Source organism: Phlebotomus papatasi, chromosome 1 (assembly GCF_024763615.1).
Source record: "Phlebotomus papatasi isolate M1 chromosome 1, Ppap_2.1, whole genome shotgun sequence".
In the NCBI taxonomy this organism is placed as follows: Eukaryota; Metazoa; Arthropoda; class Insecta; order Diptera; family Psychodidae; genus Phlebotomus; species Phlebotomus papatasi.
The window spans coordinates 69,993,037-70,005,303 of record NC_077222.1 but is presented as its reverse complement, the minus strand read 5'-3'; the positions used below and the strand labels follow the sequence as shown (position 1 = coordinate 70,005,303).

Here is a 12,267-nt window from a genome sequence, read left to right as displayed (position 1 = left end):
TGTCTGTGTCATCAATTTGATAACAATACCTGATGCGATCCACGCGATCCTCGACGCAAGTTGAAGGGTGATCCGGGAAGGGATAGGGATGCCTGTTGGGAACGCAGAATAAACGACACGCGTTAGACATCTATTCAATTTCCCTATCGGAAACCGACATTTGATATCGGGAATATATCCTTATAGCTGGATTTCAGCCAAAAATACAGCCTGACATTTCCTTCTTTTACATTGAACTAGTTTTGATCCTCTGAATAAGCTCTCTGATGATCAATGTTTAACTTTCTTTTTTAAAATTTGATAACTGAATGTTATAGCATACCACACTGAGGAAAAAACGGGGGTGCGATTAACTTTTTTTCCTCATAACTTTAACACTTTTGAGGTATAAAAATATATCAACATTTTTTAATGTTAATTTTACACCTTTTCAAGGGTAGAAATGACATGAAAAAGGGTAACTTTAACCCCTAATACACCTAAAAAGCATAATATTTACACCGATTTCAGATCAATACTGCAGGGTAAAATAAACATTTCCGGAATGTTATTTTAACTTTTTCGGAATTCTCTCAGTGCACAAACCACCTACAGTAGACTCTCGCTCAATCGGCTTTTTTCACATTTAATTATGAAGCTAATTCGATCAAATTCGCTGTAGTTCTTCCTATTTTATCGTGATTCTTTATAATTGAGCGCTTTTTGTGGAATTTACAAAGGCTTTGACGCCCAAATCTATCGATAAACCGGATAACATTTCAAACCTAGCCTATAAATTGAGTCTACTGTACTCAATTTATAGGCTGGGTTTGTTATTTTTAGGCGGGGTCTAAATGCTTCGGTTTTTTTTTTTGTAAAAAACCGAAAATTGATCATTCTTTATCTCATTAAATTGATTATTCTTTATTTTACACAGAATTGTCATTTAACACATCACATACATATATCAAAACTTGAAATTCATGTTATATGATAAGGTATTTTTCTCACGAACTCTCAGAATACCCGAGAGATTTCTAAGCACTTTCTTATAGCAAATTTATCGCTCTACAACTTCAGCTATAACTATTTTTCTCTTTCCCTAAGAAAAATGTACTATTCGAGACATTTTATGAAAGTTCATATTGTAGACTGTAGATATTCTCAAAAAATATTGAGACTAATATTGACAGCCTAGAAGTTATTGTGAGATTCATGATAACTTTTTCAGACCACTATTTTAACTATAAATTTGTTTTTCAAGTGATTTTCCCGATTTTCCCAAAGCTGATCACTCAATAGGTCAAGTTAAGTAGTAAAAGCATTTGCTTTATGAAGAAAATATCCCAGATTCGAATCACCTTTAACGCCTAATGCACAATAACTTTTGTTTAGTAAACATGTTTGTGACATTTCAATGAGAGTGAGTGAGATCTAGATCTAGTCATCTCGCTCACTCTCATAGAAATTTTGGAAACATGTTTACAAAACAAAAGTTATTGTGCTCTGATCATAAGTCATCAGTAGGGGTAATCTACTTAAATCTACGTAAATTAAGCTAATTCAAAACCAGCTCCAAATGGAAATTTTTCGCTACTCCAAATGGAAACGTCATTGTTTTCACGATAAATACAGTACTAAATTATTATATTTATATAAAGTGCGTACCATAACCATATGGTCACTTTGCAGAACTTTATATGGTCACTTTGCAGAGATTATTGTATTTTTTTGGCATTGCAACGGGTCTCCCATATTTCCATTGAAGAAATGCTGGTTTTTATGGTTTTCCAGTGTATCAAAACCATAAGGTCACTTGTCAATAATCACAATTTCTTCTATATATATTTTTTTATTTAATTTTTTTTAAACAAAATACTTTGATTTGAACCTATTTATGATAATTTTTTGACAGCGCAACATCTATCTTAAATTGTAATTGAAGGAATATCAATTTTACACGATTTTGATCGTATAACTACGATAATGTCAATAGCTCCTTTTGTAATATTATTAGACGAGATAATTTTTATGTAAATTTTTAAGATTAGTGATTCCAGCGTTTTTCTGAAGTATTTCAAAAATGCTATTGGGCATACTATCGATTAAATTTTCGATGAACTTATCTTCAGGCTTGTTCCAGGCATCCAAAATTGCAGATTTTAACTCCAAAACGTAAATATATTGGCGAATATCGGCGTAAATATGGCAAATAAGAATCCTCCAAATATTCTCAATTGGATTGAAGTCAGGAGTTCAAGAGGTCAGGTGGTCACGCCAAGATTTTAATATTCTGAGCTCGGATCCAAAATAAAGGTTTTGCGCCCACATGGAATCGAGCACTTTTTAATTAGAATTAGAATTAGAATTAGAACTTTTTAATTGAAAAAAACACCAAGAAGTTTTCTGGGTCTATAATTACTTTAACTGAATTTTCAATGGAATTATTAAGGTTCCATTAACCCTTTTGTAGCTTTTGGGACTCTGAGTACCGAAAGGAAAATATGGATATTCTGGGAAAAAATCGAAAAAATCTTTTTTTAAGTAATTAGAACTGATAAAAATTCAATTTTTGTGGATGATTACAAACTATAAGAATGTCCAAATTTAGAATATTATTCGTAGGACCTCAGTTAATTTCTGAACTGAAATATTTTTAATTAAAAAATATGGTGGAATATGCTAAAATAACATAATATTTTCTCTAACTTTTTCAGCATTATAAAAAATTAATTCAATTCAAGCCTTTAAGCAAATTAAAATTCATTTAAACTATATTTTCTAACATTTTCAGATAAAAAATTTAAAAATTCAGCCACTGAAACCTGATTTTTCGGAGATTGTTTTTTTTTTTCGAAAAAAAGCTTACTTTTCAATGGACAAGATTTTTTTGAGTAGGTTTGTCTGAAATCCAAAAATCAAATATTTCCTGTTAGCTGATAAGTTAAATTAGTTCTTGAATGAAGGATTTTATGTTTACATGATTACAACTTATTCTAAAAGACGAAACGTGGTGTAAAATGGGTCCCAGTCAAAATCTCGAAAGCCAAAATCCCGAAAGCCAAAATTCCGAACGCCAAAATCCCGAAAACCAAATTACCGAATGGGCCAAAATACCGAAAGTCAAAATCCCGTAGCTACTCCCACGATTCCACAAACGCTTGCTGGAGGCAAAGGGAAATCTTCTTTGCCTTGGGAAATTATTCTACATTATCCTCCGTATAATTTCATCCCTTTCAGGATTTCGAACATTCGGTATTTTAGCTTTCAGGATTTTGGCTCTTTCGCGATTTTGGCTTTCGGGATTTTGGCTGCCTCCGGTGTAAATATGTTAAAAATAGTATTTTTGATAAAAACTTCTTCCAAAAATTCAAATTTCATTTTTTTTTTCAAAAATCCTTCATTCACTGACTAGTTTTTCATCAGCTGACAGGAAATATTTGGATTTTGGATTTCAGGTGAACCAATTCCGAAATTCCTCGTCCACTGAACAGTAGGCATGTTCTTTTTTCAGAAAGGTCTCCGAAAAGCAAATCCCAGAAGTTGAATTTTTTATGATTTTTGAAAGAAAATTTCAGAAAATATAGTTTAAACGTTTTACTTTGATAAGCCTAAGAGTTTAAATTTTTTTTTATTATGCTGAAAAAAAGTTTGAGAAAAATATACTTTTTTTTAATCTATTTTGACCAACGTAACCCCTTAAGTCAAAGCATTGTTTTATTAGTTTATTGACTATCCCATAACATTTATTCATCTTTTTATAATCAAATTGGCTTATATGGAGTAACCACGCCCAGAGTAGTAATTTTGATTTAAAAAATCCTAATGAAAAAGTGTGAAAATATTGTTTAAAAAATGGAAATTTCTTTTTGTTTTATAATTTCCAAAAAGAAAACGTGGTCTTTGCTAATTCAGTCATCGAAAAACTACACAACTTTTAGTAAAATATGGCCCAGGATAGGGCGTGGTCAATATAAATTTTTGGGCGGGGCTTATAGAATGGTATGCGACAATATTCAATCACTGTAAAAATAAAAATATACAAATTTTAAATATTAAGGCTTATTCAGAAAATCAAACCCTATCCTCTCCGTATTGAAATTCTAAAAACAAAATTAAAGCAGGAAATGTTGAGTAAAACTATGCTGTATGTACTTTTTTTGTCAACGAATTTAAAAGGTCAACCGAATTTACCGAGCTTTCCGACATTCAAATCAAAGTGAAATCTTAGGGATTAGGCATTTACTCGGATAGATCGTGATATTAAGTATTGATCCCAATTATAAACCCAAGGCATAAGAGATATATTCCAGGTAGCAATTGAAGGACTCACAGCTCAAGGAAAAGCATTTTTACTGTAATACTTTACACACTACTTCAATGTTGGTGAGTTATAGGTGATGATGCTAAAGCTACCTCTACCTTTGATGTGCACCTAAATATCCTAACACCTTAAGACTAACTTACCGCGCTTACTTTTCGCACCTTGGCACTTGCGGTGCCCGCTGCGACGCCCGATGGAGCAGAAGGCCTTGTCATTTCGCTAAGTGACTCCAAACCTTCACTTCTGATGGACATTTTCTCCTTATTGTTATCATCGTTGCCCTTCTCCTGGCCCACAAACAACTCATAGCTGTGACATGAGAAATCTGACGGACTCTTGGCCATATGCTCTGCTGCCTCAGCAGCTTCAGCTGCTGCTGCTGCTGCATTAGCTCTCTCCTCGAGTTTTGCCTGTTTTGCTGCTGCTGCTTCTTCAGCTTCCTGCAAAAGTAACATTACAAGAAAAATAATACATTAGCAATATTCTATCTAAACTTCAATGCCCATTTAGACACTGATTGCAACTACACAGATATTAGTTCATTTATAGACATCATTTTTTACAAAGCATATTTTTTTTATGATAGACACAGCATTCCAATGTGCACATCACTCCTTCCTTTCGTCGAGTTTCCCAACACAAAGGAAAGGAGGAAGAAACAACAATATTTTGTTTTTTTTTTAACGGTAAAATCGAAGCCTTACTCTCATTGCTTCTTCCTCCGCTGCTTCTTCTTCTTCTGCCTTCTTCTGGAGTTCATCATACGACATGGCTACAATGGCCAAGATCAAATTAACAAGGTAAAATGAACCCAAGAAGATGATTACGATGAAGAAAAGCATATGCCATGGACCAGCCGACCGTAGAACCTACAAATAACACAGTTATATCCATCGATGTCACAGAGCAGCGGAAAAAGATTAGGAAAAACAAGATTAGATTAGAATTTCAGTATAGGATCCAATGAAAAGAAAAATTATAATAATAGAATTGTAGCAGAAATTACTTGTTGATATAAATTCTCCCAAAAATCTTGGGTCATTAATCGAAAGGCAGATAAAAAAGCCCAACCAAATGTATCAAAACTCGTGTATCCATAATCAGGATTTCCACCGTATCCTTGTAAGCAGAAATATCCTTCAACACATTGCCTTTATTGATGGTACATCAGTCCCGACAGAGTTGTGCATGTGTGGGTGGTTAGAGAAAATAAAATGTTTGTAGTCAATAAAATTGGCTCGTTTTTTTTATATAGGTACTCGCTGTGAAACATGCAAAAGAATTTAATCATCTCACCCGGCTCCAGAAGAATTTCCACACAGTGGCATTTTTCCATCTTCTGTCGTATACCAATTGGCTTTTTGGTGAAATGAGAAAAAAAGGGATAAAGATATACATAAGGATATTTGCATGAGTATCAGCTGGAATATTCATGAAAAAAAAAACATATTTTTTCCTTAAATGAATCACACTCACTTTCATTCTTATAGAATCGATCCCAATTCTCATGACTAATATTGCCCCACGATCCATCGGTTGGAAATATCTTAACACACTTTTGCGATAAAACACCCATGTAGATTTGTAAGCCCATGAGTGCGAACACAGATAACGAAAACATTGTCAAAATAATTACATCCCGGAGATTCTTCACAGATTCAATCACGGCGCCAACGATGGTTTTCAGTCCTTTGAGGGTAAACCAGGAAAAACGAAAAGGCAATTAGGTCAAAAATTCTCCATAACCTGGATGAATGTTGCATAAATCATATTATAAAAAAATAAAAAAATAAAAAAAATGGCTATACCTGGAACAATTGCTACCGTTTTCAGAGCTCGAAGCACACGAAATGTTCTCAGAGCAGCAAGATTACCCAAATCTATTCCCATAGTCACATAACTGTATAATAATATATAAAATACTATGTTGGAAAGGTTACTAGAATAAAATAACTTTACTATTTTTTTAACTAATTAGTCTAAATAATTCTATAATTTTATTATTTTGAAAATTGGATCTCGCATATGTTCAATTCAAAATTACTAAGACGTATTTTAAAAAATATTTTTAAAATTTCAATTAAAAGTATATTATTTTGTTTTGTAAACATGTGTCTGAAAAGAAAAGTTTTGTAAAATCTGAGTCAAAGTTGATCATTTTAAAAGTTTACCAAAAGCATGTTTTTGCATATAAAATGTGAAAAAATGTTGTCAAATTAATAAACAACATCCTTTTGACAAAATTTTAACAAAACCAATTAGTCAGCTTTACAAAACTTTCTTTAGAGTAGCTTGACATTATTATAATTAATTTACTCGCTCATTTTTGCAATCTCAAAAATATATATGAAAAAAGTAAAACCAATTCAACGTAATGCCAACGCACAATAACTTTTGTTGTATCAACAGATTTTAGAATCTACCAATGGGACTGAGCGAGATAAATAGACATAGATTTCATTCACTCGCAATGAAATGCAAGCATATGTTTACAACAAAAATATTTGTACGTAAGGCATAATTCCCAGCGCACAATAACTTTTGTTTGTAAATATGTTTTCAAAATTGATTGTGAGAGTGAGCGAGATGACTTGATCTACATCTCACTCACTCTCACTGAAATGTCAAAAACATATTTACAAAACAAAAGTTATTGTGTGTTGGGTATAATGTCCAGCGCACAATAATTTGTGTTTGTAAAGATGTTTTCAAAATTTCCCATAAGAATGAGCGAGATGACTAGATCTAGATCTCACTCACTCTCATTGAAATGTCAAAAACATGTTTACTAAACAAAAGTTATTGTGCGTTAGGCATAATGCCCAATGTGCAATAAATTTTGTTTTGAAAATATATTTTCAAAATTTCCTGTGAGGGTAAGCGAGATGAGTAGATCCATATTTCATTCACTCTCTAAATGTTAAAAATATATTTAAAAGACAACAATTATTGTGCGCTGTGAATAATGCCCAATATACAACAAATTTTGTTTTCAAAATATGTTTTTGGCATTCAAGTCAATGCTCTCAGATAGGCATCATTATTTTTTTGGTCTTTCTGTCTCATACGTCGAAATCTTCTTAAACCATTCGTGAATCATCTAAACTAATTTTTATGCGTGATTTCCGATAATGCAAGTTTACCGTAGGCCTTATTAATCAAACGATATGCTTCAATTAATTCTTCTGACGTTAAAGTGCTAGAGTTGCACACCCTGTAAATAGTTTTTTTTTAATTCAACATCTTCGATATTATAATAGAAAAAAAACCATTACGATATCTGCTAGCTTTGTGAGTAATTATTACTTATAGATAATTAACCTCTAAAATAGATACAACTTCAGATAAATATGAGTACCATAGGGTAAATGTCCTAATTCAAAACCATTTCCAGACGCTTTAACTTTGACAGAAGATTCAACACGTTAAGTCCATATTTTTTCCGAAGAGAATTACATAAATTTGCTCCTTGACTCTTCTAGAATGTTACTGTTTAGTGAAAATTCTTTAGATATAATTTGAAAACTTCTTAAATACAAGAAAAAAAATACGCGAGCGTAAAATGCTTCTATTGGAAACATATTAATCCAAATGGAGACAAAGAAAGTTTCTAATTGGAAACAAACAGTGCAAGTGAAAGCGCGACGAAAGACTTCCAAAACCTTGTTGAGTTGCTCTTGAATGCAGAATTTGTTCTTATTCTTGGTCTTTTCTCCTTTCCCATCTAAAACAATAAGAAAATATCTCCAAAAAATTCATATTTCCGGGGTTTCCTATTGAAGCATTTGCAGACACTTTAGAAAAATCCATTTTGTTGACGAAATAGGTAATTATTTCATTTGAAAACTTCACGTACCGTTAACAATGAAGATTAGCACTGAATTTAACTAAAATTATCCAGAAAAATGACAAAAATGTTAAACAAAACGAATAAACAACAGTCACCTTATTGCGTTTTTCATTGGAAAACATGGTCAATCGATGAAAAATTCGATGGTGAAAAGGTACACTTTTAATTTTTCTGAGAAATTAACAAATTTAAATTTTTGAATATCAATGGATTTTCGCTTTATTTAGAGCAAAATTAACTAAATAATGAAACTGTGGTATAGAAAATATAAATATAGTAATTTAGTACTGTATTTATCATGAAAACAGTGACGTTTCCATTTGGAGTAGCGAAAAATTTCCATTTGGAGCAGGTTTTGAATTAGCTTAATTTACCATTAAGTTTTAAAACCGCTTCAAGCCTCTACCTCCACACATTGGGAGCAATTTTCGAGAAAAATTGCATTTTTGACAGAATTTTGACATTTTTGCCTACAGCACTGCAGGCAATTTCTTTCAAAAAATCAATTTTTGGACGAAAATTGTTACCAATGTGTAAAGCCCTTTAACTACTGTCTCTTTAATAAAACTCTTCAACATGGACATAAATTTCTCTAAGAGGCCAAAAGAGAGTAAAGCATGATGATTAGAATAAAATTTTAAGAGAGATTGAGGTAGATTAGCCAGCAAATGAAATTTTTCATTGTGTATAATTTGTAAAAAAAAATAGAAATGTTTGTATCAGTTGATAAATATTTTTCAATAGGAAGGCAAGTGGTTACTTCGTACAAATAAAGATTTTCTCAATATTCCTTCTAAGGCAAAGTATAACATCACACCATCTAATACTATCCGTGGCTGTCTACCCCGGCCTCCCCTATTTTTAGTAAAATGTCAAACGCTTGTTTACAAACAATACAATCCCTGCGTAGCTGATAAGCAAAATCCAATTTTCAAAAAAATCCTTACATAACTAAAATGTTATTATTTTATAGTAATAGATTTCAATTCGTTTGCTATCATCAAATTTTTATCTATTTATATAAAAAGATCATAAAAGATATCCTCATTTAAAATAGTTCTTCAACAAATTTTACTTTAATAGTAGGTTGCAGCCTTGTAATTATATTCAAATTAGGCAGCCTCTCTTTCACAAAGTCTTTAGAAGCTTTTAAAAATTAATCTTCTAGAGAAAAAGTACCAATATAGTTAAATTACTTAGGATATTATAGAAAAGAATCATCTATAAAATACTTTACTTATTAAATATTTTAGCAAAATGATAATAGACTGAGGATAGTTATATTTCTTTTACAAAAGAATGAATAGGATATTGAATCCTTGAATAAGAATTACACTGTATACTCAAAAGGCAAAGGAAATTTCAAACTGCAATATCATGTGGCTCAAAAGATACATTATTCAATAATCAAATCAATTGGGTTAATTTACTTTCAATTTCCGTTAGCAAGGTAAAAAATCAATAGCACTGAATATTGATGGAACAATGTATACCTTAATTTCTATAGTTAGTTGAGATTGCAATGAAAATCCATCAAAATTCTAAAAAGTACTTCTATTCTAATGTCAATTAGAGATAAAAAATATTATACTATAGCTAAATTTAATAATGTTAAAAAATTTTAACGTCTCTTTATTTTTAAGTTTATTCTAAAATTGTTAATTCACTAAATTCTCTACTAGAAGGATAATTCTTTAAAAAATAAAGAAAACAAAAACTAATTGAATATTGAAAGTTTTACATGTAATTTTTCTTCTCTTTGTCCTATTGCAATGTAAAATTGATTTCTCTAAAAGTATCTATTGTAGATATTTTTCTTGTTATAGTAAATTTCTAGTAAAAGGATTTTTCTTTAAAGAAAAATAAACTCACGCTAAAGCTATTACTACGAAGTCCAGCCAATTCCATGCATCTCTAAGATACGTAAACGGGCATAAAATGAAACCTCGTGCCATCACTTTAACTGCCGATTCAAATGTGTAGATTCCAGTAAATATTACCCTAGAAGAAGGTATAGGCAATTCAACTTGTTAATATTTCACCATATGAGACAATTGATCAATTTTACTCCCACAACAACCAATAATAACTTTTTTTTCTACACGATGATAGTTGGTGGCAGTAAAAAATAAAAGAAAAGAGAAACGAACCACGGAGAAGAGTAAAGAAATAATTCACATCTGAAAGTCAAGGTCATTATTTTCCATCGTTCGGAAAATGCTCCCTGACGTCACACAACTATTAAAGAGCCCCAACAACTTATCGAGAGACAAATTCTGATTTTAGTTTCACCACAAAATGATCAATTTTTATTGTTATAATACCACTCTAGAACTTTTGGAATTAAAATGTCGTCGATTAATTTTGGCAGATTAATTGATTTCTTTTTTATTATACTCCCACTCCCATACTACACCCGCCCAAAAGAACCAAACTCTTTCACCAAATTGTACACCCCAATAAACTTTCCCCTCATTCAAAAGAACGTCAGGATCAATAGAATTCTCTGAAATGGAAAACATTTCAACAATAAAAAATTTCCTGATGGCGTTACAAAATTTACAAAAAGTACAAAAAATCATAAATCTCATGAGGAGGGAATAAAAGCTCCAAATGTTCCAAAAAACGAATACAGGGAGCTGGACTTCAAACAGAGATGATCCTTTCCACACAAAAAAAAAACATATGGCTGCCTTCACCTCTACACCACACAAATATTTTTTTTCTCTCATCTACCCTTACTCTAAATTATAATTAATGTTGTTTAGTCTTTTAGTTTGTGCTACAAGAAAAAATTATGAATATTTCATTAAATTACTATTGTTACAGTCTATTTTATGAATACCTAATACACAAAAAAAAAAATATAAATATGGGTGGGACGAGAGTGTTTTCCATTAATGATTAAACTAAGAGGATAACTATTAGAATTGATAAATTTTCAACACAAATAAATATCAATAAAAAATGACAATGAATAATATTCTTCTTCGTGTCAATAATTGCAATAACCAATCCCATCTTTTCAACAATACAATTTGCCATATCACACCCCCACCAATACATAAAATTCCTTCTCCCATTGAATTTTAAAGAGATATTGTACTAAAATTAGTAGACAAATTGCAAGAGTTGACACAGATAAAGTGAAAAGAATATTGTGGAAAATTGTTGAAATTTCAAAAATTGAAAATGACAGAAGAAGGAAAAGGGAAAATTGAAGAGAATATACGAAAGAGTATGATAAGTATAATAAATTATGAGTTAAAAATAGTGGAAAAAAAATTCCACTTAATATAATCTTTAAAAAAAAAATATGGTAACATTGAGACTTACTCTGTTGATTCGACAGTCGGTGTTGTTGGCATTATCATGAGGACGCAATTTAATAAAATTGTTGTGATGATGAAAAGGGAGAAAAGTGGATGCACTAGTATATAAATTGCAACACGGCGAATTGGATTGAAGGGATCGAGAAGCCATAATGCTTTTGATGCTGAAAATCGAAATATATCCTTGCCTTTGCTAACCACTACGAATGTCTGCAGGAGATACAACAAGAAAAAAAATGGAATGAGTACATGAAAATCGGTAAACACATTATCCTTTTCAAAATGCAAAAATGTGATAGCTCAAATAGGGGGAATTGGGTCACCTTTAAATTGGGGAAGCTTTAAAATTCTCCTATTTGTTAGTGAAACTGGATCTTCTCATGATATAATTTAGCTCTAAAAGCCAATTGTGAAGCTAAATTACAAGGCTCAAGTCCAGGAGAAAAAACCCTATTTTAAAGCCGCCCCGAATAAAAAATATGGAGTACTTTTATTCAGTGTATTATTCAGCTATTTTAGAGAAGGATTATATTACGGACTACCACGGATTATATTACGGACTAATAAAGCAGCTCAAAAAATGATATTAAAATGTATTTAATATACAGAAAATGTAACTACATTGAGAGAAATCCGAAAAAGTTCATTCCGGAAATGTTAATTTTACCCTGCAGTATTGATCCGAAAACGGTGTAAATATTACCATTTTTAGGTGTATTATGGGTTAAAGTTACCCTTCTTTCCATGTTGATTTTACCCTTAAAAAGGTGTAAAATAAACAT

At 31.4% G+C, this 12,267-nt stretch overlaps 1 protein-coding gene across 50 annotated transcripts in view; it reads right to left on the bottom strand.

The window, feature by feature from the left end:
- LOC129799430 (sodium channel protein para) overlaps positions 1–12,267 on the bottom strand; it is an 81,839-nt gene that overhangs the window by 44,929 nt on the left and 24,643 nt on the right. For 47 of the 50 annotated variants that reach the window (XM_055843304.1, XM_055843374.1, XM_055843514.1 and 44 more), the window contains 9 exons: positions 11,490–11,695; positions 10,026–10,154; positions 6,112–6,203; positions 5,780–5,992; positions 5,600–5,660; positions 5,310–5,454; positions 5,008–5,172; positions 4,447–4,743; positions 30–92 (listed from right to left, as the gene is read on the bottom strand). In XM_055843304.1, the coding sequence (XP_055699279.1) occupies positions 30–92; positions 4,447–4,743; positions 5,008–5,172; positions 5,310–5,454; positions 5,600–5,660; positions 5,780–5,992; positions 6,112–6,203; positions 10,026–10,154; positions 11,490–11,695 (1,371 nt within the window). The remainder of the gene's footprint in view (positions 1–29; positions 93–4,446; positions 4,744–5,007; positions 5,173–5,309; positions 5,455–5,599; positions 5,661–5,779; positions 5,993–6,111; positions 6,204–10,025; positions 10,155–11,489; positions 11,696–12,267) is intronic. The other 3 variants (XM_055843340.1, XM_055843489.1, XM_055843651.1) reach the window with 1 other exon arrangement.